This window comes from Saimiri boliviensis, chromosome 12 (assembly GCF_048565385.1).
Source record: "Saimiri boliviensis isolate mSaiBol1 chromosome 12, mSaiBol1.pri, whole genome shotgun sequence".
Lineage (NCBI taxonomy): Eukaryota > Metazoa > Chordata > Mammalia > Primates > Cebidae > Saimiri > Saimiri boliviensis.
In genome coordinates, this window is record NC_133460.1 from 29,553,029 (window position 1) to 29,578,414 (window position 25,386).

The 25,386-nt window shown below is 40.5% G+C and overlaps 1 protein-coding gene across 2 annotated transcripts in view; it reads left to right on the forward strand.

Moving 5' to 3' along the window:
• The window catches only part of GRID1 (glutamate ionotropic receptor delta type subunit 1), a 779,700-nt gene that overhangs the window by 637,221 nt on the left and 117,093 nt on the right, over nt 1-25,386 (forward strand). For both annotated transcript variants that reach the window (XM_039478468.2, XM_074382193.1), the window contains 4 exons: nt 10,156-10,257; nt 11,693-11,890; nt 15,045-15,369; nt 16,549-16,687. In XM_039478468.2, the coding sequence (XP_039334402.2) occupies nt 10,156-10,257; nt 11,693-11,890; nt 15,045-15,369; nt 16,549-16,687 (764 nt within the window). The remainder of the gene's footprint in view (nt 1-10,155; nt 10,258-11,692; nt 11,891-15,044; nt 15,370-16,548; nt 16,688-25,386) is intronic.

Here is a 25,386-nt window from a genome sequence, read left to right on the forward strand (position 1 = left end):
TGAGAAAGCCTTTTGCAGAGCTTCAAATATAAGGCATAATCTAGGACCTTGAGTCTAAGAAAAGCATGAAATTCCAGCCAGTTACTGAGGAAGCACCCAGAGGAGGATCAGTATTATTAGTTTTTTCAACAAGATTTTATTGAGCAAATCAAAATGAAGAAGAGATGGTCTCTGCTTTAACAAAATGTTATGTGGGCTGGGCATGGTGGCTCACGCCTGTCATCCCAGCACTTTGGGAGGCTGAGGTGAATAGATCACCTGGGGTCAGGAGTTCGAGACTAGCCTCATTAACATGGTGAAATCCAGTATCTACTAAAAAAACCACACACACAAAAATTAGCCAGGTGTGGTGGCATATACCTGTAATCTCAGCTACTCCGGAGACTGGGGCAGGAGAATTGCTTGAACCCAGGAGGCAGATGTTGCAGTGAGCTGAGATTGTGCCACTGCACTCTAGCCTGGGTGACAGCAAGACTCTGTCTCGACAACAAAAGATACGGTGTATTTGTGAACAGATAGATATAAAATTTTAATATATTGTGAAAGACGTTTCCACAGGAGTATGGTTAGGACATCATGGGTTAACCCAAGGGAGATACTTACTATTGGAGGTACAAGGAAAGATCTCTAGAATGATATTCCAAGGGTGAGTAGGATGCAGAGGACAAAGGAAGAGAAGGATGTTCCAGAGAGAGGAGCCAGTCCAAAATTTGAGAGAGTGTAATGGGAGATAGCTGCCACCTTTTAAAATGTAAGAACTCATAGAATTGACTGTCAGAAGTGTCTTGTCAGATTTCAGACTGATGTATAGTGTACATAGGGCCATAAATTCTGGTCAGTTAACATGAACAAGAATATCTTAATCTGCTAGTATGGGCCTGAGCATAGTAGAGACTTAAGAGGAGAGATCACATTATAAATAACAATAACTAATATCTGATGGAACTTGCAGCACATGAAGACACTTCAGCCAGAGAATGAATAGGACCAGTTCATAATTTGCCAAAGGTCCCCAAGCTCATCTGTGGAAGAAACAGAATTCCAGCCTGGCTTGTCCCACTATATGGAATATCTTTGCTGGAATCTGCTGTTTATTTAGAGAGACAAAACCAACACACCTGAAACAATTAAAGAGAGATATAAAATCAACATTACAGTCATAAGCTAGATTGCATTGCAGTTTCAAAATGAAAATTGCTTTATTGTTTTCCTTCTGATTGTAAAAACAATGCTTCATCTCTGTAAAACAATTTAAACCTTATAGGACTGTTAGTGCAAGAGATGAACATTCCCTGTAAACGCATTGCTCTACCCAATGCCAGAAACAGCTACTTATAACTACCTTTGAGCTTAGGCTTATCTGTGCACCATCCCACAAAAAGAAATAAGCTTTTCAAAAGTTGGATTATGCTGTATATAATGCTGTGTAATCTGTTTCCCCCTCACACACCATGGAACTATTTGCAGTTAAAACTATACTTATATTCTTCCTAAACCCTTATAATGATGCATCTAGTTCTTTGAGATTGATAAGATAATTTTTTGACCACTTGATACCATCTAGCTCCGTATAGTTAAAGCAGTCACCTGAGAGTACTGAAATGGACAATAATATTATATTTGCTTTTGTTTTGTTTTGAGTTGAGTCTTACTCTGTCACCCAGGCTTGAGTACAGTGGCTCCATCATGGCTCACTGCAGCCTGGAACTCCTGGGCTCAAGTGATCTTTCTACCTCAACTTCCTGAGTAGCTGGGACTATAGGGACATGGCACAACGCCTGGCTGTATTTTTTTTATTTGTTTATTTTTAGAGAAGGAGTGTTGCTATGTTGCCTGGGTTGGTCTCAATCTCCTGGGCTCAAGTGATTCTTTTGCCTTAGCCTCACAAGTTGTTAGGATTACAGGTGTGAGCCACTGTGCCCAGCTATAATGTTATTTTGGCAAAGATTTTCTCTTATCATCCTTGCCAATAGGTCATAGTTGAGTCATATGACACATTAGTGCGACTACCGACCTCCTCAGCACATGGCCCATCATCTAAAATTCATTATATATGTGTGTGGGGGGCACATATTTGTTTCTAAATAAACCAAATATATATATATTTTAGATACAAGTATGTGTTATATATATTATAATTTTATATGTATTTTATATATAATGATTTCAAATGGTTGGCTTTGTTGTGCATACTTGGATCTAAATAAACCACATGGGTTATTTAGTGTATGCAACAAATCTATCCATTTGAGGTGTACTGTGTTTGATCAGCTCTGACAAATGTACATGGTAACATAGGCACCAGACCACTCAAAATATAGAACATTTACATTGCCCCCTAATGTCCCTGCTTCCTCTTTTCCTCTTTGCATTTGATACCCTTCTCCCATCCACATCTCCAGGCAACCACTGATCTATTTTCAGTTCCTGTAGTATTGCCTTGGCGAGAATGCCGTATTATAACACCATAAAGCACGTGGTCTCCTGTGTCTGGCTTCATTCACTTCGCATCATGCTTTTGAGCTTTATCCATGTTGTTGTGTGTGTCAGTTGGTTGTTGCTTTTTATTGCTAAGTAGTATTCTGTTGTGTAAATATCGCATACTTTGTTTATTCTCCAGCTGATCCACATTTGGAAAGTTTCAATTTTTTGGCTATTGTGAATAAAGCTTCTATGAACATTCACACACGGACCTTTGTATGGACATGGTTTACCTCTCCCTTATGTAATGCCCAGGAGTGGAATTGGGTTTAACATTGTATGTTTAACTTTATAGGAAATTGTCAAAGTGTCTTCCAATGTGGCTGCACATTTTTCTTGCCAGATCCTCAGTAACACTTGGTAACATCAGTATTTGTTTTTAGCCAATCGAATGAGGTTTAGTGTACTGCCTTGTGTCCTTTCTTTGCATTTCCCTGATGACTCCTGATGATGCATATTGGCCTTTCACATGTCTTCTTCTTTGGAAAAATAAGTCCTTTCTTTATTTTTAAAAATGAATTGTTTATAAATTTTCTTAATGTGTACCTGATACATATCCTTTTTTGGGTACACACATCTTTGATATTTTCCTATAACTTTTGGAGGGTAGCTTATATTCTTCTTTTTGGTGGAGGTTTGATGGAGAAGGGCTGATGAGTAGATATGACCTCCCTTGAGTCTAGGGCCCAGGGATCCTGATTGTCATGCTGGCTCACACTTGACCTTTAAGACTGTTAAAATTAGCTGGGCGTGGTGGCTCACACCTGTAATCCCAGCACTTTGGGAGGCCGAGGTGGACAGATCATGAGGTCAGGAGTTCGAGACCAGCCTGGCCAACATAGTGAAATACCGTCTCTACTAAAAATGCAAAACTTAGCTAGGTGTGGTGGCATGTGCCTGTATTCCCAGCTACTCGGGAGTCTGAGGCAGGAGAATCACTTGAATCTGGGAGGCCGAGGTTGCAGTGAGCGAAGACCACGCCATTGCATTCCAACCTGAGTGATAAAGTGAGAATTCATGTCAAAAAAAAAAAAAGGTTATTAAAATTTCAGGTTTTTTTTTTTTTTCTTACCCACTTCTTTAACTACCACCTGTTTTTGCTCCATGCTCGGTCATAGAGCAGAAACACTTCTTGCATTCTTTCTCTCCTTGGAGGAGTTTCGTACCATTTGAAATTCAGTTCAAAGGGTGGTTTTTTGACTGCAAGTTTCTTAAAGGCTAACTTTATATAAGTGTGTGGTGTGTGTGTGTGTGTGTGTGTGTGTGTGTGTGTGTGTGTTTAGTTGATTAGCTTTACTGTTGCTTTTGTTCTAAAATCCTCTTGCTCCTTTTTATATCTCAAGCAGAAGTGGAGCTGCTTGTGTCCATCCTCACTCTTAACATGACAAAAGACTGCACTGATGGCAGTATTGGAGTTGGTCCGTCCTTTTATCTTGTGTGAGCCCACTGAGACCTTCATGGCCTGGGCTTTAAGGTAGTGGAAGCTACAACTTCACTCCTTCCTATACAGCATGGGTGAGATACTCAAAAGTGGTCCTAGCCCCTTCCTCAGTGGGTGTATTAACTCAGTTCTGACTGCCAACTCCTATGATTCATACCCTCCAAGGCCCAGGCTCATTGGCTCTGATATGCTGGGATTCCCAAAATGAACTCTTAAGTTATTTTCAGGAATCCTGGCTACCAATATTAACATTTTACTCTCAGATGTTTATACTTTCCTTCCAAGGTGCTGTGTTTGTATCTAAGCATGCTGTTCCTGTATTTAGCTGAAGGTTAAGACTTGCAATGGATTATCTGATATTAGTGCTGGCCAAATAGCCAATTCAAGCTCATTCAAGATATTAAGTTCCCCTTCACCTCACCCCTATTTAAGGCTATGATCATTTGAGATATACTCTGAGCCCATTTGCTTTCCAATAAAAGTTTACTTCCAATAAAAGTAGACAAAGAAAAAAAAAACCCTAATGGATGACTTACTGTTTTAGAAAAGCCCATGCACTGACATAATGACAGACCTGCTATGGCCATCATCACTGAGGCTGGGGCCATTTGTGCTCAGATGATGGCAGCCACTGGTTGATGAGAACACAGCTCTTAGGGGATTTCAGATGTTGTTGTGAGGTAGATAGATATGGACATAAAATCTTCACCTCTTGCTTTCTAATACTACCTTGAGACAAACTTAATAACAAAGTATTTGTCACTGAGCTATAAAATTGTGACAGTATAGCTTATTGATCCATTGTCTTGTTGGATATTATTAAACATGATATTTGGAGTTATTTCCCTCCCTCCCTTTCTCACTTCCTCCCTCCCTCTCTCCCTTCACAGGAATTTACAATGCTCCATATATGAAATTGGTTATGTTCTGTCTCTGGGCTGTAAAACAGTTAGATTGCCACCCCTTGCTATTCTTCCTCCCCATGAAAAGAGAATGACACTTTAAGACATCTTTATAACTAGGCTACAGATCACAAAGCTCAATCTTCCAAAGGATACCTGTCCCATTTAGGGCTAATAACTCTGCATTTATTAAGGACAGGATCACAAAGTCCCAAATCCCCACATCTTACAGCTCAGAAACACTAACTTGAAGAAACACCCCTTGTTGACTTGGGAAATATATTTTCCTGAGACCAGTGGTTTGTGAAATATATTCTCCAATTGGCTGATCTCTTGCACAGTTGTTTGTCATAATCAGATCTTGAGACCATATATCTCCTTTCAAGTGATGATTGTGCTGTAACCTCTGGCTCCATCCACATTTCTGGTTTGGGTAGAGCAAATTTCTGCAATGAATGAAAACCGTAGCTGTCTTATCAAATAGCAGCAGTACTTGTTTTGTTTAATAGTGCTGGAAATTAGTTTTTCAGGCACTGATCTTGACAGGTCAGCTGTCAAAAGTGGGTGTCTGTGGCCATAAATTCATTGATCCTGTAAACAAAATTCTGTCTGCAAAATACAAGGGGAAGTCAGAGTAGACTCACTCATGTACAAATGAAATGGTCTGGAGCTGTATGACTAAGTGTCGGGACTTCTTTGGGTAAAAGGTTTTTCTGGCTTTCCATTTATCAAGCCCATTGGCTGCATTTGGCTTTTATTGACTGAAACATTTTCCTGAGCATTCGGAGTGGGGAGCGCCCAGCACCTTCGGGATGGGGATGGGATGAAAGTCTCTCCTAATCTTGGTTGACTACAAGGCTGGTGATCCATTGGAAGCCTTCATTTACTTAAAAAAAAATTCCTCTGGATTATTTCATGTGAACTGTGCTTTTCTATGTTCTGGCCTTATATTTTGGATCTCAGACGGATGGTCTCGCCCAGAAATGGCAGAGGTTTACCACTCTCATCTTCAGATTTGGGCAAGAGCACAGGGTTCTGTGGAAATGGGGAGATTCACTCAGCCTGGAGCACTTGGCTTCTGTCTGATGTGAGGGAATAATAAAGTTTCCTACCCAATATAAAGGATCCTGAATCCTGGAACATGATTGCCCTTTGATGTGTTTGAAAGGCAGAATTTTGATTTTTTTGCTTTGAAGTATTTTTTCCTTGCTCTGCCAGGGTACAGGATGCCTAGAGCCCAGGGAGAGAGAAGTCTGCACTAAAGCAAAACAAAACAAAAACACTTTTAAGTTCTAACCACTTTTAGATGAAGAGATAAGCATGATAATGGCCTTGGAAGGATTTTTTTCCTTCATGAAATTCCATTTTAATTTGCATGGCCTTCTTGTATTAAGGTTGTCTGAATATTAACTACGGTTATTTGGAGCTGCTCCTCTTTCTCAGTGGAGAAATATCACTTGGATTGCTTATCTTCTTGGATCTGGGCCTCAGCTGCGGCCACTTGCTATCTCCCAGCCCAACAGTTTACAGAGCTCCCACCATCTTGGAGAGGTCATAGAATATGAGACGCTGTGCTGGTTCAACTGGCCATGTGTCCCTTCTAGGAAAAGAGGCACCCCTAGACCAAAATTCCTCAGAGTCAAAGCACTGATTTATTGGGTTCTGACTCTTAGATTGGCCTTGACATACTGACAGATAATTTGACTCCAATTGCTCTCCCATCATTCAGTTTTCTCTATGCTAGTTATTTTCATCAAAAGCTTATTTTATTTCTATTAGCGTAGTGAAAATCCTGTTAAAAATCAGGAAGAGGATAAGGAAGGTAATAATGATTACTTATAATTCGACTTAGATTTTAGCAATGGGAAAAACTGAGTATGGGATCTATTGACATTCTCTGCACAATGTCTACAACTTATCTGTAAATCTAAAACTATTCTAAAATGAAATCTTATTGCAACAAACAAGAGTTTACCAGACCCAGAAAAAGAAAAAGGGCATTCCAGGCAGAAAAAAACCAGATACGAAGATCAGGAGGCATGATGTGCCTGAGAAAGGAGGAGGGATTTGAGAGATTGTAGTATACTGTTACTACACAAACTAAAGTGAGATTGAGAGTCAGGATTGGCTCTGGATGAGGAAGGCTTTTCTTTTAGGCCAAGCCTAAAAGTCTTAGTATTTATTCTGTAGGAAAAAGGAATTCCTTAGAATATTTTAATTAATACAGTTCATATTTGAATTTATTTGCTGTAAGTGTACCTACTTGCATATTGAAGGATGAACTACAAGAAATACAGGTTGGGAGTTATGAAACCAATGAAAAAGCTGTTGCAAAGGTATAGGGGGACTAAGGTGGTGCTTCCTGGAGCAAAGCAGTGGGCCAAAAGCAGAGAATGATGTTCAGGGCTTCATCCCAACTGTTTCTTCCTGCCTCCATCCTCCATTCTAATTTCTGGTAATTCCAGTAGAAAAACAGGTAAAGCCTGGTTGATTAAGATGCACAGAGCCCCATTTCAAACGCTTATCCAAGCCAGGACAGTAGAGAATGAACATGCCCCTTCACCATGCCAGGAAGGTTTGGCAGCAGATGTTAGGAATCTGGGTCCTGGTGCAGGACAGAATTGGAATGATTGCATCATCACTAGGACAAGATGACTTCTGTTATGACTCTATGAACCACTGGGATGGTCAAGAAGACCTCTGTAACTCCACCTTCACCCAGGAGAAGTACCAGCACACACATCAGAGCTAAGCAGCTCCAGTGCCTGGGCTAAGCAGTTATGGGAGTGCAGATGCAGGCATTCCAAATAAACACCCATTCCTGCCCCAGTGAGTTCATGATAGAACATCCAAATAATGCAGGCAACGAATCACTTGGCCCCGTTTGTCTGAATTTGTCCTTTTCCCTCCTGCAAGCATTTTAATACAGCTGTAGGAACTGATTCTGCATGATAACGCAATTTCTTTCTTTTCTTTTGCTTTTTACCCTCCCTCTCTCCCTCCCTCCCTCTCTCCCTCTTTTCTTTCCTTCCTTCCTTCCTTCCCTTCCTTCCTTCCTTCCTTCTTTCTTTCTTCCTTCTTTCTTCCTTTCTCTCTCTTTTTTTTTTTTTTGAGGGGGGGTAGGGTCTCACTCTGTTGCCCAGGCTGGAATGCAGTGGCACAATCACAGCTCACTGCAGTCTTGACCTCCTAGTCTCAATCGATCCTCCCATCTCAGCCTCCCAACTAGCTGGGATTACAGGTATATGCCACCACACCTAGCTAATTTATTTTTATTTTTTATAGAGGCAACATTTCACTATATTGCCAGGCTGGTTTTGAACTCGTGGACTCAAGTGACCCACCCACTTTGGCCTCCCAAAGTGCTGGGATTATAGGCATAAGCCACAGCTTCCAGCCTATTTCTTAAGACCCAATGGAGAAATAGCCACAACTTTTGCTTTTTTTAAAAAAAAAAAAAAAAACTACCGTTTCTCAAAGTGTGGTATTTTGGTATCTTTGAGGTCTTTAAGCAGAATTTTGGGTAGATCTTCACTTGTTCTTTACCTCAATGCCCCCAAATTAATTAGTGGTGGTGGTGGGAGTGGGGGTTCTTCAGGGTACATGGCCATGCTATTCACTAATTTGTTTATTCATCACTCCAAGGCATCCTATTGTTTAAGATGGAGTGGGTCTTGGTGGGCATCATGTCCAAAGTGACAACAGGAGATTTCAGGTTCCTTTAAAACTGACTCTAGAACTCCATCTCTTCCACTGATGGTTTTACTTTAGACCTCAGAGTTGTCATCTCTTCCCGGAGGAATGGCCACTCAGGTTCTACAGCCTTCTAGTCAGGGTTCAGTGTCCAGACCCTGCTGCAGATGACAGGACCATGGGAAATGCTGAGGGAGCAGAATCATTCTTAAGAGGAACAATTGGTGGTTCCTTTAGGGCCCCCGGTAGCACTTTTCCACTGGAGTTCTTCTTTTCCTCGGGTTAACTAGGGGATCTTATGGATTTTTCCCTGACAGCAGTATATACTGCCTGTGGCAGTTTGGCCCTTTAGCCCCTGCTATTTAATGGTGGTTCATGGATCACCAGTAGCAGCTGCACCACCTGGGAGCTTGTTAGACATGAATAATTTTAGGCCCCAGAATCAGGAAGTGCATACAGAATCCCTTGGTGATTTGTGTGGTTATCGTAGTTTGAGTGTCATGGCTTTAATCTACAGCAGTGGTTCACTATTCTGGCTGTGTATTAGAATCACCTGAGGAGCTAAAATATCCATCTCTAGTTCACTACACACCAATTAAATAAGAGTCTCTGGGGGTAGGGCCCAACTTTCAGTACGTATTCTTATAAAGCCCCCTTAAGAGATACCAATATGCAGCCAAGTTAGAGGCCCAGTGACCTAGAGGAGCAGGGATTCTCAACTTAGGCTGTAATATCAGGAGCACTTGGGAAGTGTTAACACTTTCTGTGCTCAGGCCCTGAGGTCCTGATTTAGTTGACTTGAGATGGGGCTGCATATCTGCATTTTGTCATGTCTTCCCCATTAATAGGTGAGAATCATTTCCCAGACAAAAGTTTTGTCATTGTACAGACCCTGCAACGATACAGGGAGGGAAAGCAGTCTCATGAACAACTGTGTCTCCTCATTGTTTCTGAGCCAAGGTGGGGGTCTCCTTGATCACTTTAGGGTGACTGTCAGAGATGCATCTAGCTATTGGATATACCCTGCAGACTTAGGAGAATGTAGCAGATTTAGAGCACATTTACTCTGCCATTAGCCTCTACCTGCCTATCAAGGAAAATGATGGGGCTGGCACCACAGTGAAAACAGCAGGGAGCTCTTGACCCTGCTTGCAATAGGCACTGGGGTGCAAGACAAGCTATGCACTTGGGTGTTTGCTACTTGCTTTAGTGCTGAGCCTCATCCTACCCATGGAGGGAGCAATGGCGGAACTCAAGGGCCTTGTGGCCTGGACAAGTCAAAGGAGTAATTAATGAAAGGGTACTTTGCAGGCATCACAGTGACATGGCCTCCATGGGTGAACAGAATAAAACGGAACATTAATATTTTTTTCTAGAGACAAGTTCTCACCAGCTGGTTTCATTTTAGGGCTGTGCTGAGCTCTAGAGATCCAGGTGAGCTGAGGGAGGATGTGTAACTCTGTCTACCACATATCTATTCTCTTTAGGGTTTTAAACTGGCTATGGGTGGGTCTCTGGGAACCCTAGGACTATTATTCACCTACCTGCCTAATTCAGGATCTCAGTACAGGTGATGAGTTCCTAAGGCATGCACAGGTGCCAGTTCCATCCCTTACAATCATTATTTTTCCTCCACAGCTGGCGACGTGGGACTCAGAGAAAGGCTTGAATGGCAGCTTGCAAGAGAGGCCTATGGGCAGCCGCCTCCAAGGATTGACTCTCAAAGTGGTGACTGTCCTGGTAGGATCATGGGGACATTCTGGGAGCTGCACCATCCAGGCTCTTGAATCAGAGGCTGCTTTTTGTTTAATGCTGGGTTTAGGGAGAAGAGAGTCTTTAGGAGTTTTGTGAGCTTTCATAAGGCCTTTTATTCAAATAATTGTGTGAACAATGAAAGGAAGAATGAGATTGAAGTTTCTGTCCCAGGGCCTCTGGGCTTTCCATAGGAAGTCCCTGAGCTGCTCTAGAAAAGGACTTCTCATCCACAGCCTCCTCTGAGGCCGGAAGGGGCCCAGCTGCTCCATTTGTTCTTGGATGTAAACTGGATCTTGACCCACTACTGGTCCTTAGGAGAGCTTATATTGTAGCCAGAGCCCCAGAAAGATGCTGGAGGAGGACATTCTCCTAGCACCCAACACCACTGATGGGCTCAGGTGACACAAATTCAGAATGAAGAGCATTTGGTAGTTACAACTTTTCTCCATGGGTGTCCTGGAATCACAGACTTTTGCATTTGTAAGAGACTTTAATACCATCTTCCTTTCAGTTGGCTTTTTCACATTTTAATAAAAACTGCAGGAGACATTATACATTTGCCTCTTATTGGCTGGGTCACACATGCCCAAATGTCCCCTCTTTCCCTACAGACACTAACATTCCCTTGGCGTAGAAACCTTCGGCAGCAGTATTTCTGCATTCCCTGTATACACACCACAAATAAGCTTTACACCCTATTTCCCAACACAACTAAATTAATGAGCTGTACTCCCTGGAGCTGTTTGCCAAAGGCTCCTTGTTCAGTTTCACACAAGAAGGAAGGGGAATGGTGGGGAGTGCTGAGGTGTTTTCTAGAATATCACCTCGCTCACATGTGGCATAGCACAACATGTGAGCATGGCATGGCTTTGAACTCGGAACTCTGGGTCTGAATTCTATCCTACCCTTTGACTTCTGGTCTGGTCTTGGCTAATTAACCCATATCCACTTTCTAGTATAGCCCAGTAGATATAATGCTTTTTCTCTCAATCTAGTATCACAGAACTTTATCGACACTTATTATCCTGGATGAAAAGTTTCATGTGTCTTATGTGGGCCTCATACAGTTTTGGCATATTCTAAAGACATGATTCTAATTCTGCATGGATGTTACAAATGGAGGAAGGAAGAGAAACCATGTTCAGGGAGCTGGGGGTTGGGGCAGAGCCTGGGATAACATATCACAGGACAAATGAATCTCCACTCCTCTGTATGGACTTACTGATTGGAGTGATCATCCTGTGCACTGTCCCTTGGGTCTCCATAAACTGCTATAGAAAAGGGCAGAGAAGTTGAGCCTCCAGTCCTAAATTGGGTAACTGCAAATGGTCAAATCCGATCTTTCTCTCTAACATTGCCCTGGAAATAGTGTTGATGAATCTGTTATTTAATTAGAGAACCTTCATTCTGTTGTCCTCAGGAAGAGCCTTTCGTGATGGTGGCTGAGAACATCTTAGGACAGCCCAAGCGCTACAAAGGGTTCTCCATAGATGTCCTGGATGCACTGGCCAAGGCTCTGGGCTTCAAATATGAGATTTACCAAGCCCCTGATGGCAGGTACGGTCACCAGCTCCATAACACCTCCTGGAACGGGATGATCGGGGAGCTCATCAGCAAGGTAGGTCCCCACAGCAGATCCAGGGGAGGGGCACCCTGGTCTTCCTCTGGGGCAATATCTAAACTTGACCAATTGCACAGTGGAAACCTTGGGACAGCTAAACAGACCACAGTTACCATTCTCCACACACAAAGGCTCTTTTGTCCTCAAACCCCTGCTACATCCATTTCTGTTCTTGTATCTCTTCATCTCTGACACTCTATGTTACCTCCCTACACATTGCTGTCATTCCTTTGAAGTCTATCCACTGTTCCTACTCTGTAGCACACCCTTCAAGGAATGTAGCCCACATTTGGGGTGAAGCAAACACCTAGTTGCCATCAGAGGTGCTGGTGAATGCTTATTCTCCTATCCCTCATAGACCACAGGTAGGATATACATACACATGTGTATATATCTACATTGCTACATATTGGTGGTGTGGCACCTCCCAAGTCCTCATACTCATTTAAATTGCACTCTTCTTTCCTCCCATAGAAACTGCATCCTGATTGAAACTCATGGCATGAGGCCAACTTACCATGTCCCCATTCTTGTCATTTCATGACCACTGGGTCATTTCCTCATGATCATTTATCGTGGTGGCATCTGACTCAAGTCCTTTGTCTCCATTATTACTGCTGCCACCGTTCCGACAATTTCTGACATCCCTGTGGACAACCCTGAACTGCCAGTGCTTTCGCCTCCTCACCTCCAGGGACCTTTGCTGGGCTCCACTCCAGTGCTCACCCCCATGCATCTTGCTAACATCTTACATGTCACGATCACTAGCCCACTGCATGACCACAACATGTCCTTCTGACATTTTTGAACCTTTACTCTTACAACACAGGCCCTTTGCTTTTTCAGTCTGTAAAGGCAAACACTAGGCTTGTCATTCCTCCAATTTCTATTAATCTTATTTTTTAAAAGCTTTATTATGGTAAAATTCACATACTATAAAATTTACCCATTTTAGATATACAATTCAATGATTTTTAGCAAAGGTACCAGTTATACAACCTTCATTATCATCTAGTTTTAGAATACTTCCATCACCTCATTGAGATCTTTCATACCCCCTTATAGTTAACGCCATTCTCACCGCCAGCCCTAGGCAACCATTAATCTACTTTCTGTCTTATAGAGTTGCTTCAGTGAACATTTTGTATAAATGGAGTCCTACAAGATGCGGTCTTTTGTGTCTGATTCTTTCCACGTAGTGTGTGTATTTGAGGTCCATCCTTCTCTGCAGCTTCTGTGCCTTTCTGATACTGCATTCTCCTTGGGTGTCCAGACAAACCCCTGCTCCCTTCATCCCTGTGACTCCTTCTGTTCCTGATTTTTTGTTGCACCCTAAGCCTGAATGGATTCTATTATCTATCCTCTTAAATCCAGGTTACTGAACTCAATTAGAGAAGAAAATTGCAAATCTGTCCAGATTGCTGTGGAAACACTGTGTGGTCTCCAGAATCAGCTGGGCCTTTCAGTACTGCCAGAATCTTTTAAAAGTCTTTTGTTGGGATCATTGGCTATGTCTCTCAGAGACTGTTTGAAAAGTCTACCTTTCTTCTTGAGCTACCTAAGAATCCTTCTCAACTAAAAAATGATTGCCCTTGTATATGGGGGAAATAAACTGAGACTTTGGGACATAAAATTGTACTTCTAATTCCTATGAAATTTACATCTGCAGGCACCTGCCATCTCCCACAGAGGGGAGTGTCCCCTGTCCCCTGTCAGTCTCTGCCACTGTCATAGGTCAACCCCTCCACCTATGTCGTGAGTTGATTCCTTTGTGTCTCCTTTGAAACTTGCTTCATAAATTAGTTTCTCTTCATTCTGTGTTGTAAGCCTATCCTGCTCCACTAAATCTCTTTTTAAGCCCTTAAATATGCTCCAAACTTTCCTGATCCTAAAAATTGTCCCTAGATGTCAGGTTTTTAGAAGAGAGGCAAGAACCAGAGATGCAGTGGAACAAGTGTAAGAGGAAAGTGTTGATAAGGTCACCTCTACATTTTCTGTCTTTACTCAAGGTATAGTATTAGATTTCAATTCAGGACATCAGTATATCTGTCCATAGCCCTTATATTAAACTTTAGAAAACTTTTTCTGTGTGTATTTCCCCAATTTGAGCATGGAGGTTGGATCAGTTGTCACTATTGGTCATTCTAAAAGAAACTAGTTCTGCTGTCTAGTTTGGAGGTCTCTCACTTGGAGGTCCAAGAGCCAAGATCACAACGACTGCCTTTCAGTGCTCTTATGACTAAAGGAGGACTCTAGGCCCCATTGTCAACTGGCATCCACCCATCGAGACATGAAGCTCATAGTCACCCCAAACTTGGCAGCTTCATCCTCACAGTCTGGATCCATCTTAATAGGATCTCTGTTTTTAAAATGAAGCTCATCTTGGAAGACAAACATCTTGGGAGGTAATCTTGAGGTCACAGTAGGGCATGTCCAGAGAGATTCTTCACACCATGGCTTTACCATGGAAAAATCAACCTATCATGGAAGAGACATGAATTAAGGGTGGTAGAAGATAAAAATAAGTAGATGACCCTTTATTCTTTCAGTGTTTTACTCTCTGGCATAAAGTCTACATATAAAACACTCAGTAGCCAATATGTTAATAAGGTCTAACATGGTTGTTGAACTCATCCCACAACTTCTGAAGTGTTTTAGAAAAGAGAGAGATCAATGTGGGATAATAGCGTCTGGAGAGGTATGATGGAGAAATGGAGTGTGCCTGTGGTCTTAACATGTAGGGAGGATGCAGACAGGCCTAATGAGGATAGAAGGGCCTTCTTGGTGGTGGGTAGAGGGAAACACAGGGAAAAGAAAAAGAAGATAGCTAAAGTTTGGTAGAGGAACAATAGTAAAGTGAAGAAAAACTATAATTCATAGAGAAATGAAGATGCTTTACTCAACTCTTTTCTGTAGAAGAGGTTTCCCAAAGTTTTTAGAAAGGATAAACTTGTAAGGTGAAGGAAGTAGTAACAGACAATTTAATGTTGGATTTTCCTTACAATATTCAGACTCTCAGGGTGTCAGCTCTCAAATCCATTCCTCTGAACCAGGCAACACAAAGAGCAGAGGGTGGACTGAACCTTGACCCAGGGCAGAACCCAGCAGTAAGCTGAGGACTGCCATCTGATGAGATGGCTTTGCCTTTCAGAGAGCAGACTTGGCCATCTCTGCCATCACCATCACCCCAGAGAGGGAGAACGTTGTGGACTTCAGCAAGCGGTATATGGACTATTCAGTGGGGATTCTAATTAAGAAGCCCGAGGAGAAAATCAGCATCTTCTCCCTCTTTGCCCCATTCGATTTCGCTGTGTGGGCCTGCATTGCAGCAGCCATCCCTGTGGTTGGGGTGCTGATATTTGTGTTGAACAGGATACAGGCTGTGAGGGCTCAGAGTGCTGCCCAGCCCAGGCCATCAGCTTCTGCCACCCTGCACAGCGCCATCTGGATTGTCTATGGAGCTTTCGTACAGCAAGGTACCTTTCTGTTTTCCTGATCCTCGAATAGCTCTGGGGGCTTAGAAGAACTTATTCACTGGCCAAGTTCTCAGGTGCATTTTACCAAAGTCATTTCAAATACAATTTTACTTGATCTCTAAGACAGTACAAATATCATGTTGCACCCAATTTTCCTGAATAATATCAGAGAGAAATTAAATGAAACAACAATAAGGAACTCAACTTCAATTCCTGCTGCTCCACTTTAGACAAAATTAACTTTGGAGTTCTGCTTTGCACTTTTCTCCCTTCCCACATTAGAGCGATTGCTATGCACATGAAGTTGTCAAATGAAACTGTGAATTTTGCTTAAATTTGATGACTTAATGGGGAAAAATTTCAATTGTGTTGCAATCATATAAGCAGTACTCCAGCCATTCTTGAGGTACAAATGCTCCTACTTCTGAGAGGTCTGGATGGTACTTCTATCCAGTAGTGAGTTACAGGATTGGGCCATTTTCACTGGAGCAACAAATTGCAAAATTCCTAATGTGAGTCTTGATCCTGTTTGTACCATGGCAAATGCTTTGTGAGGTTATGTAAGGAGAATAAGCAGTGAAAAGCTCTCTTCTCCTGATACTTTAGAGGCCAAAGAGAAATAATTGGCCTCAAAGAGGCTAAACTTCTAGTGAAAAGTTTCATGCCATGATTTCTGAATATTCTAGGGGAAAAAAGCCATCTACTGAGGGCTGAATATTAATAAAAGTGATATGGAATATCTCATTTCTCAGGTTTAAAAGAAAGCCAGGGAACCCTTCATGTGGAAGTATTTCTATATTTGCGGAATTCCCGAGTCTGCTATATATGAATTTGAAATCAGAAAGGGATCTTACATAAGGCTGCATCCCTAGAAGTTCTTGCCACTGTGAGGTGGAATCTCCTAACTGAAAGATTTTTATATTCAGACCCCCACCCTTAGTGTTTTGACAAACTTCATACCACTAGAAGCCCAATCCTAACTTTTCCATATTTTGTGGTCCTCTGCCCCTGTGCAAGACCCATGGTTTTAGAATCCTATCCCAGAATTGGCACAGACCCAGCTGGCGGTCACTTCCCTGGTTCCCAGCCCATTACCAGCTGTGGCCTCTGTGCCTGGCTGCAGGGCATGGGAGGGAGAGCAGAAGCCACCGGCCAATTCATTTTGTCTGCCTCCTGCAGGTGGCGAATCTTCTGTGAACTCCGTGGCCATGCGCATTGTGATGGGCAGCTGGTGGCTCTTCACGCTCATCGTGTGCTCCTCCTACACGGCCAACCTTGCTGCCTTCCTCACAGTGTCCAGGATGGACAACCCCATAAGGTAAGCCTATTCCTCCCTGATCTGGAGCCAACAGCTCGGAGAGGTTTTAAAGAGGATGTAAACCAGTCCAGGGCAGCCTGGTATGATGGAGAGAGCCTGCATTTGCAACCTGATGGTCTCCTGGAATCTTTAGTTCATGGAGAAGAGCTTTACTCCTGTTGTATTTTATCTCAGGCACAATTACATAAATGTATAATTTCATTAAATAATATTTCCTGAAAATTTAATGCTGGCTACAAAGCTAAGAAATCAGTTAGCAAATTACATTTCCTCAGACATTTAAACATTGATTACAAACTTATTTAATCAAAAATTTTTAAATATTTAGTTAAAATTAACTTAAACCAGAAGTCTAATATATGATTTTTCAATCTTCAAACACCTTAAAATGATTTTTTCAAAAATGCCAATTACCACAATAACTAGAAAATGTATTTCATGCACATTTATATGATTATAAAATTATTGAAACCAAAGACTAAAAATGTCTTTATTTTTACAAAATATTAAGATTATGACATAAAAGAGTGAGCTCAATATAGTGAAATAACTCTTGGAAGTAACTGTATTTTATAATCAGATTCCCAATACAGTGTAAATTACAAAAAAGAACTTGGACAAAGTGAATTTGGTGTGGATGTGGGGTTGCTGAAGTGGCATGGATCTGTTGTACACTTCATTGGGTACAATATTGGCTTCAGTATTGCCTCTAAGTTGATCTCTGATTTTGTTTTATTTTTTTTGAGTCACCGCCTTTAGTAATGTCTCCTTTAATTAATCACACTCACTGTCATCATATTGGTTCCTTTGATCCACGTCTCTTAATCAAGTCATCCATACTCAACCAGCCTCTATGGCTCCTACTGGCCATTGAAAAGAGTTTAAATTCTTCAACTAAGATTCAAGATTCAGTATGATATTGTCTAATAGCTTTATTAATTGACATTTTTATTGAGATAATTATAGATTCATATGTAGTTGTAAGAAGTAATGCAGAGAGGTCTCCTAGGATCCTTTACCCGGTTTTCCTAATGGTAGCATTTTGCAAAAGTCTAATATTATATTAAAACTAGGGTATTGACAGTGATACAGTTGACTGATTTTATTCACATTTCCCCTCTAGTACTCATCTTTCTGTGTGTATGTCCATATATACGTGTGCATTTGGTTCTATAATATTTTATCATGCGTAAACTTGTATATCTGTACAGAGTAAGGATACTGAACAGATCCATCACCACAAGGATACTTTGTGTTGTCCTCTTATAACCACCCAACTTCTTTCACATTTCTTCCCCTGCCACTCTGTCCTCAACACTGGCAACCATTAATTGTATGCCATCTCTGAAATTTTGTCATTTCAGTATTTGGTATAAATGGAAGTATGCCTTTTGGCTTTGGCTTTTTCACTCAACGTAATTCCTTAGAGATTTATGCACGTTTTTGTGTATATTAGTAGTTTGCTGCTTTGATTATTGAGTAATAGCATTTATACCACAGTTTGTCTAACCATTCCCCCATTGGAGGACATCTGGGTTGTTTCCAGTTCTTGGCAATTATGAATAAAGCTGCCATGAACATTTGTGTGCAGGTTTTTGTATGAACATCAGTTTTCACTTACATGTGATAAACACCCAAGAGTGCAATCACTGGGTCATATGGCAAGTTCATGTTGGGTATTGCAATAAAGTATCGAACTGCTTTTCAGAGCATCTATGCCATTTTATATTTCTGCCAGTGACCTGAGAGTAATCCTGCATCTTTCCTGACATTTGGTGTTGCCATTATTTTTCATTTTACCATTCTGATAGGTGTGGCGTCATACCTCATTGTGGTTTTGTTTTGCATTTTCTTAATGCCTAATGATGTTGCATAGCTTTTTATGTGTTTATTTGCTATGTATAGATCCCCTTCAGTAAAATATCTGTTTTTATCATTTCTAAATGGATTGCATACTACTTTTGAGTTTTGAAAGTTCTTTCTATATTTTAGATACTGTTTCTTTGTCAGATATGCAGTCAGCAAATATATGCTTCTACTCTGTAGCTTGTCTTTTCACCATGAAAAGGTTTTACTTTTGATGAGGTTCAATTTGGAAAATAATTTATTTCATGAATCATGCTTTTGGTGTCATTTCCTAGCCTGAGACCCAAAGATTTTCTACTTTTATTTTTACTGAAAATATTTGAATTTTACATTTCAGTCTACTATCAATTTTGAGTTAATTTTATAAAGTTTGAAGTTTAGGTTGAGGGTTTTGGGGGATTTTTTTTTTTTGTCTGTTTGGGTCTATGGATGCCCAATAGCTTTAATACTATTTGTTGAAAAGGCTGTTCTTCCTCCATGGAATTACTTTTGTATTTTGTGAGAAAACAGGCATATTTGTATGTATGTGAATTTTCTTTTTTGTTGTTGCATTTTAGATTTTGGGGTACATGTGAAGAACATGCAAGATTGTTGCATAGGTACACACATGGCAGTATGATTTGCTGCCTTCCTCCCCTTCACCTATATCTGGCATTTCTCCCCATGCTATCTCTCCCCAACTTCCCACCCCCCACCGCTGTCCCTCCCCTATTTCCCCCCAACAGACCCCAGTGTGTGATGCTCCCCTCCCTGTGTCCATGTTCTCTCATTGTTCAACACCCACCTATGAGTGAGAACATGTGGTGTTTGATTTTCTGCTCTTGTGTCAGTTTGCTGAGAATGATGGCTTCTGGTCCCATTGTTATATGTGTATGTCCCTTTGCCACCACCATACTGTCATGATTACAGTAGCTACAGAGTAAACCTTACTGTTGGGTAGAGTGATTCCCCCCATTTTAATTTTAATGTTAGGAATATTTTAGTTATCTTAGGACTTGCATCTATACGTATAAATTTTTTCTCATTTGTATTTTTTATTATTTTCAAATTATCAGCTAAGGGATTTCAGAATTGTATTCAGAACAAATTGACTAATTGAAAAATTAACAGTATAACATAATTAAAACTTTTCCATTTAATAATAAATAATAAAGCATCAGTGAATCTAATAGGAGATTAAGTTTGAACCGAGCTCAAGAAGTAGTTGGCTAAATATTTTCCTCAAAAAATTGGCAAAGCAAGTAGCAATTTACTATTATGTTGATCTTTTGCTAAGTTTACTGATTTTTTCTTTGTTGACAAAAGTTTACAGCATGAAACATGATGTTTTAATGTAAACAGGGTCTTAACTGAGAAAATGTTTTAATTTTAATAAGGTCAAATTTAGAAATGTATTCTTTCATAAATCATTCTTTTGATGTTAACTCTTTGTCTATCCAGAGACCCTTAAGATTTTCTCCTGTTTAAAAAATTCTAACATTTTTATGTTTTCACATTTTACATTTCATTCCACAATCAATTTTGAGTGAATTTCTGTATGAAGTTTGAGGTGTAGGCAGTGGCCTTTTTTTCAGTGTGTGGATACTGGTATGGTTTGGCTGTGCCCCACCCAAATCTCAACTTGAATTGTATTTCCGAGGATTGCCACGTGTTTTGAGAGGGACTCAGGGAGAGGTAATTGAATCATAGGGGCCCATCTTTCCAGAGCTATTCTCATGATAGTGAATAAGTCTCACGAGCTCTGATAGGTTTATCAGGGGTTTCCGCTTTTGCTTCTTCCTCATTTTCTCTTGCCATCATCACGTAAGAAGAGCCTTTCACCTCCCACCATGATTCTGGGGCCTCACCAGCCATGTGAAACTGAAGTCCAATTAAAACTTATTTTTTGCTCCCAGTTTTGGATGTCTTTATCAGCAATGTAAAAATGAACTAATACAGTAAATTGGTACTGGGAGTGGAGCATTACTGAAAAGATACCCCAAAATGTAGAAGTGACTTTGAAATTGGGTAACAGGCAGAGTTGGAACAGTTTGGAGGGCTTAGAAGAAGACAGGAAAATGTGTGAAAGTTTGAAACCTCCTAGAGACTTGTTGAATGGCTTTGACAAAAATGCTGATAGTAATATGAACAATAAAGTCCAGACTGAGGTGGTCTCAGGTGGAGATGAGGAATTTTTCAGAAACTGGAGCAAAGGTGACTCTTGCTATGTTTGAGCAATGACACTAGAGGCACTTTGCTCCTGCCCTAGAGATTTGTGAAACTTTGAACTTGAGAAAGATGATATAGGGTATCTGGTGGAAGAAATTTCTAAGCAGCAAAGCATTCAAAAGGTGACTTGGGTGCTGTTAAAAGCATTCCATTTTAAAAGGAAAACAGCATAAAAGTTCAGAAAATGTGCAGCTTGACGATGCAGTAGAAAAGAAAAACCCGTTTTTTTTTGAGGAGAAATTCAAGCCAGCTGCAGAAATTTGCATAAGTAGCAAGGAGCCTAATGGTATTCCCCAAGAGCATGGGGAAAATGTGTCCAGGCTATGTCAGAGACCTTCATGGCAGTCCCTCCCATCACAGGCCCAGAGGCCCAGGAGCAAAATGTGGTATTGTGAGCTGGTTCCAGGGTCCTCATGCTGTGTGCAGCCTGGAGACTTGGTGCCCTCTGTCCCAGCTGTTCCAGCTATGGCTGAAAGGGACCAACGTAAGGCTCAGGCTGTAGCTTCAGAGGGTAGAAGTCCCAAGCCTTGGCAGCTTTCACGTGGTGTTGACCCTACACATGCACAGAAGTCAAGAATTGAGGTTTGGGAACCTCTGCCTAGGTTTTAGAAGATGTATACAAATGCCTGGATGCCCAGGCAAAAGTCTGCTGCAGGGGCAAGCTCTCATGGAGAACCTCTGCTAGGTCGGTACAGAACGAAACTGTGGGGCTGGCGCTCCCACACACAGTCCCTAGTTGGGCACTGCCTAGTGGAGCTGTGAGAAGAGGGCCACCATCCTCCTGACCCCACAATGGTAGATCCACTGACAGATTGTATCACGTGCATGGAAAAGTCACAGACACTCAATGCCAGCCTGTGAAAGCAGCTGCCAGGGAGACTGTATCCTGCAAAGCCACAGAGGTGGAGTTGCCCAAAACCATAGAAACCCACCTCTTGCATCAGTGTGTCCTGGATGTGAGACCTGGAGATCATTTTGGAGCTTTAAAATCTAACTGCCCCACTGGATTTCAGACTTGCATAGGCCCTGTAACCACTTGCAATTTTTCCCATTTAGAAAGGCTGTATTTACCCAATACCTGTATCTCCATTGTATCTAGGAAGTCACTAGCTTGCTTTTGATTTTGCAGGCTCATGAGCAGAAGGGACTTGCCTTGTCTCAGATGAGACTTTGGACTGTGGACTTTTGGGTTAATGCTGAAATGAGTTAAGATTTGAGGGACTGTTGGGAAGGCATGATGGCTTTTGAAATGTAAGGACATGAGATTTGGAGAGGCCAGGGTTGGAATGATATGGTTTGGCTGTGCTTCTACCCAAATCTCAGCTTGAATTTGGACCCAGGGAGAGGTAATTGAATCATGGGGGTCAGCCTTTCCCATACTGTTCTCATGATAGCGAATAGTCTCACGAGATCTGATGGGTTTATCAGGGATTTTGGCTTTTGCTTCTCCCTCATTTTCTCTTGCCTACACCATGTAAGAAGAGCCTTTTGCCTCCCACCATGATTCTGAGTCCTCCCAGCCATGTGGAACTCTAAGTCCAATTAAACCTTTTTTGTTTGTTTGTTTCCAGTTTGGGGTATGTCTTTATCAGCAGCATGAAAACAAACTAATACAGATGCTTAATTGCTCCAGCACGATTTGTTGAAAAGGCTGTTCTTCTTCCATTGAATATGCCATTTGCATGTGCACTACAAAATGATTACCGCAAGGAAGCTAAGTAACATATCTGTTACTTCACAGTTATTGTTATTTTGATGTGTTGAGAATATTTAAGAAAGATCTGCTGTTTTAGCCAATCTCAAATGTATAACACAATTTTATTAACTATAGTCACCATGCTGTACATTAGATCTCCAGATCTCATTTATCATACCTAACTAAAATTCTGTACTCTTTGACCAAAAGCTTAAATTTCTCCCGTACTCCAGTCCCTGGTAACCATTCTCTGGCAATCAACAAACTCTCCACTTCTATGAGTTTGATTCCACAGATAATTGAAATCATGCAGTATGTGTCTCTCTGTGCCTAGCTTATTTGAGTTAACATAAAGTCATATTTGAGTTAAAGTAATATAATATCCTCTAGGTTCCCCATGTTGTCACAATGGAAATATTTTATTTATATATTTTATATATTAATTATATCTCATGTATCACATTTATATATTCTATGTATAAAATATATATAATTACATTGATATACATTAACTGTGTATATATAAAAATATATTACATTTTCTTTAATTATTTGTGGATAAAATGTTAGATTGATTCTGGTTGGGTGCAGTCGCTCACGCCTGTAATCTGAGAACTTTGGGAGGTTGAGGTAGGTGAATCAACTGAGGTCAGGAGTTCAAGACCAGCCTGGCCAACATAGTAAAACCCTGTGTCTACCAAAAATGCAAAAATTAGCCAGGTGTGGTGGCAGGTAGCTGTAATCCCAGCTACTTGGGAGGCTGAGGCAGGAGAATCACTTGAACCCAGGAAATAGAGGTTTCAGTGAGCTGAGATCATGCCATTGTACTTCAGTCTTAGCAACAGAGTGAGGCTCCATCTCAAAAAAAGAAAAAAAAGATTGTCAATTTTGAATAATCTTGCAATGAACATGTGTAGTGCAGATAGATATCTCTTCAAGATACTGATTTCAACTTCTTTGGCTATGTATTAAGAAGTGGGATAACTGGATCATATGATACTTCTATATATAAGTTTTTTTTGTTTTTGTTGAGATGGAGTCTTATGCTGTCTCTGGTGCTAGAGTGCAGTGGCACAATCTCGGCTCACTGCAACCTCTGCCTCCTGGGTTCAAGTAATTCTCCTGCCTCAGCCTATAGAGTAGCTGGGATTACAGGCACCTGCCACCACGCCCAGCTAATTTCTGTATTTTTAGTAGAGATGGGGTTTCACCATGTTGGCCAGGCTGGTCTCGAACTCCTTACCTTGAGATTTGCTTGCCTCAGCCTCCCAAAGGCCTAGGATTACAGGCATGGGCCACCATGCACGGCTCCATATGTAAGTTTTTGAGGAATCGCCATATTGTTTTCTGTAATGTTTTCCATATTCTCATCATCACTTGTTATCTTTTGTCTTTTTTTAAAATCATAGCCATTCTAACAGGTGTAAGGTGGCATCCCATTGTCGTTTTCATTTGTATTTCCCTGATAATTAGTTATATTGAATATTTTTATATATCTTTTAATCATTTATATGTCTTCTTTTGAGAAATGTCTATTCAGGTTCTTTGTCCATTTTCAAATTAAATTGTTTGATTTGTGGTTATTGAGTTTTTGATTTTCTTATAGATTTTGGGTATTAGCACATTATTCGATTTCTCTCATTTTGCAAGTTGTCTCTTCCCTTTGTAGATTGTTTAGTTTGCTATATATAAGATTTTAAAATTTGACACAATCTCATTTATCTATTTTTGCTTGTGTTGCCTGTGCTTTTGGGTCACATCCAAAAAATCATCCCCCAGAACCAATGTCAAAAAGCTTTTTTCTTCTGCAAGTCTTAAAGTTTCAGCTCTTAACATTTAAGTTTTTAATTCATTTTGAGTTTATTTTTGTGTATGGTGTGAAATAAGGGTTTATTTTCAGTCTCTTGTGTGTGGATACTCAGTTTCTTCAACACCATTTATTAAAGAGACTGTCTTCCCCATTTGGTGTTCTTTGCAACTTTGTCAAAGATGAATTGACTGTAGTTGTGCAAATTTATTTCTGGGCTCTATTCTCTTCCATTTGTCCATATATCTGTTTTTATGCCAATATCATATTTTTTTGATTACTCTGACTGTACACTATATTTTGAAATCAGGTAATGTGATGTCTCCAGATTTGCTTCTCTTGTTTAAGATTGCATGGCTATTCAGAGGCCTTTTGTGGTCACATAGGAATTTTACAATGTTTTTTTCTATTTCTGTGAAGAGCATCATTGGTGTTTTGGTAGGGGTTACACCAAATCTATAGATCACTTTGGGTAGTATTAACATGTTAATAGTATTAATTTTTCTAATCCATGAACATAGGATACCTTTCCATTTATTTTTGTCTTCAGTGTTTTTCACCAATGTTTTATAGTTTACACTCAGCATAGCCTAGTATTCCATGGTGTATATGTACCATATTTTCTTTATCTTTTATTTCTTTGTATTGCCTAATTGTTCTGACCATGATTTCCAATTCTGTATTGAATAGATATGGTGAGAGTGGGCACTCTTGTTTTTTTCCTGATCTTGGAGGAGAAGCTTTTAGCTTTTTACTCTTGAGTATGATGCTAGCTATAGGCTTCATATATGGCCTTTATGATGTTGGGTTACATGATGTTTAGTCCTAATATGCTGAAAGTTTTTATAATGAAAGAGGCTAAATTTTCTCTATTGATTTTTCTACATCTTTTGAGGTGAGCATATAATTATTATCCCTTATTTTGTTAATGTGGTGTATCCCATTTCTTGATTTGTGTATGTTAAACCATCCTTGCATCCTGGGGATAAGTTCCACTTGATAATGGGGTATTATTTTTTAATGTTCTGTTGAATTGTGTTTGTTAGTATTTTCTTGAAGATTTGTACATCTATGCTCATCAGGGTTATTAGCCTGTAGTTTTCTTTTCTTGAAGATTCTTTG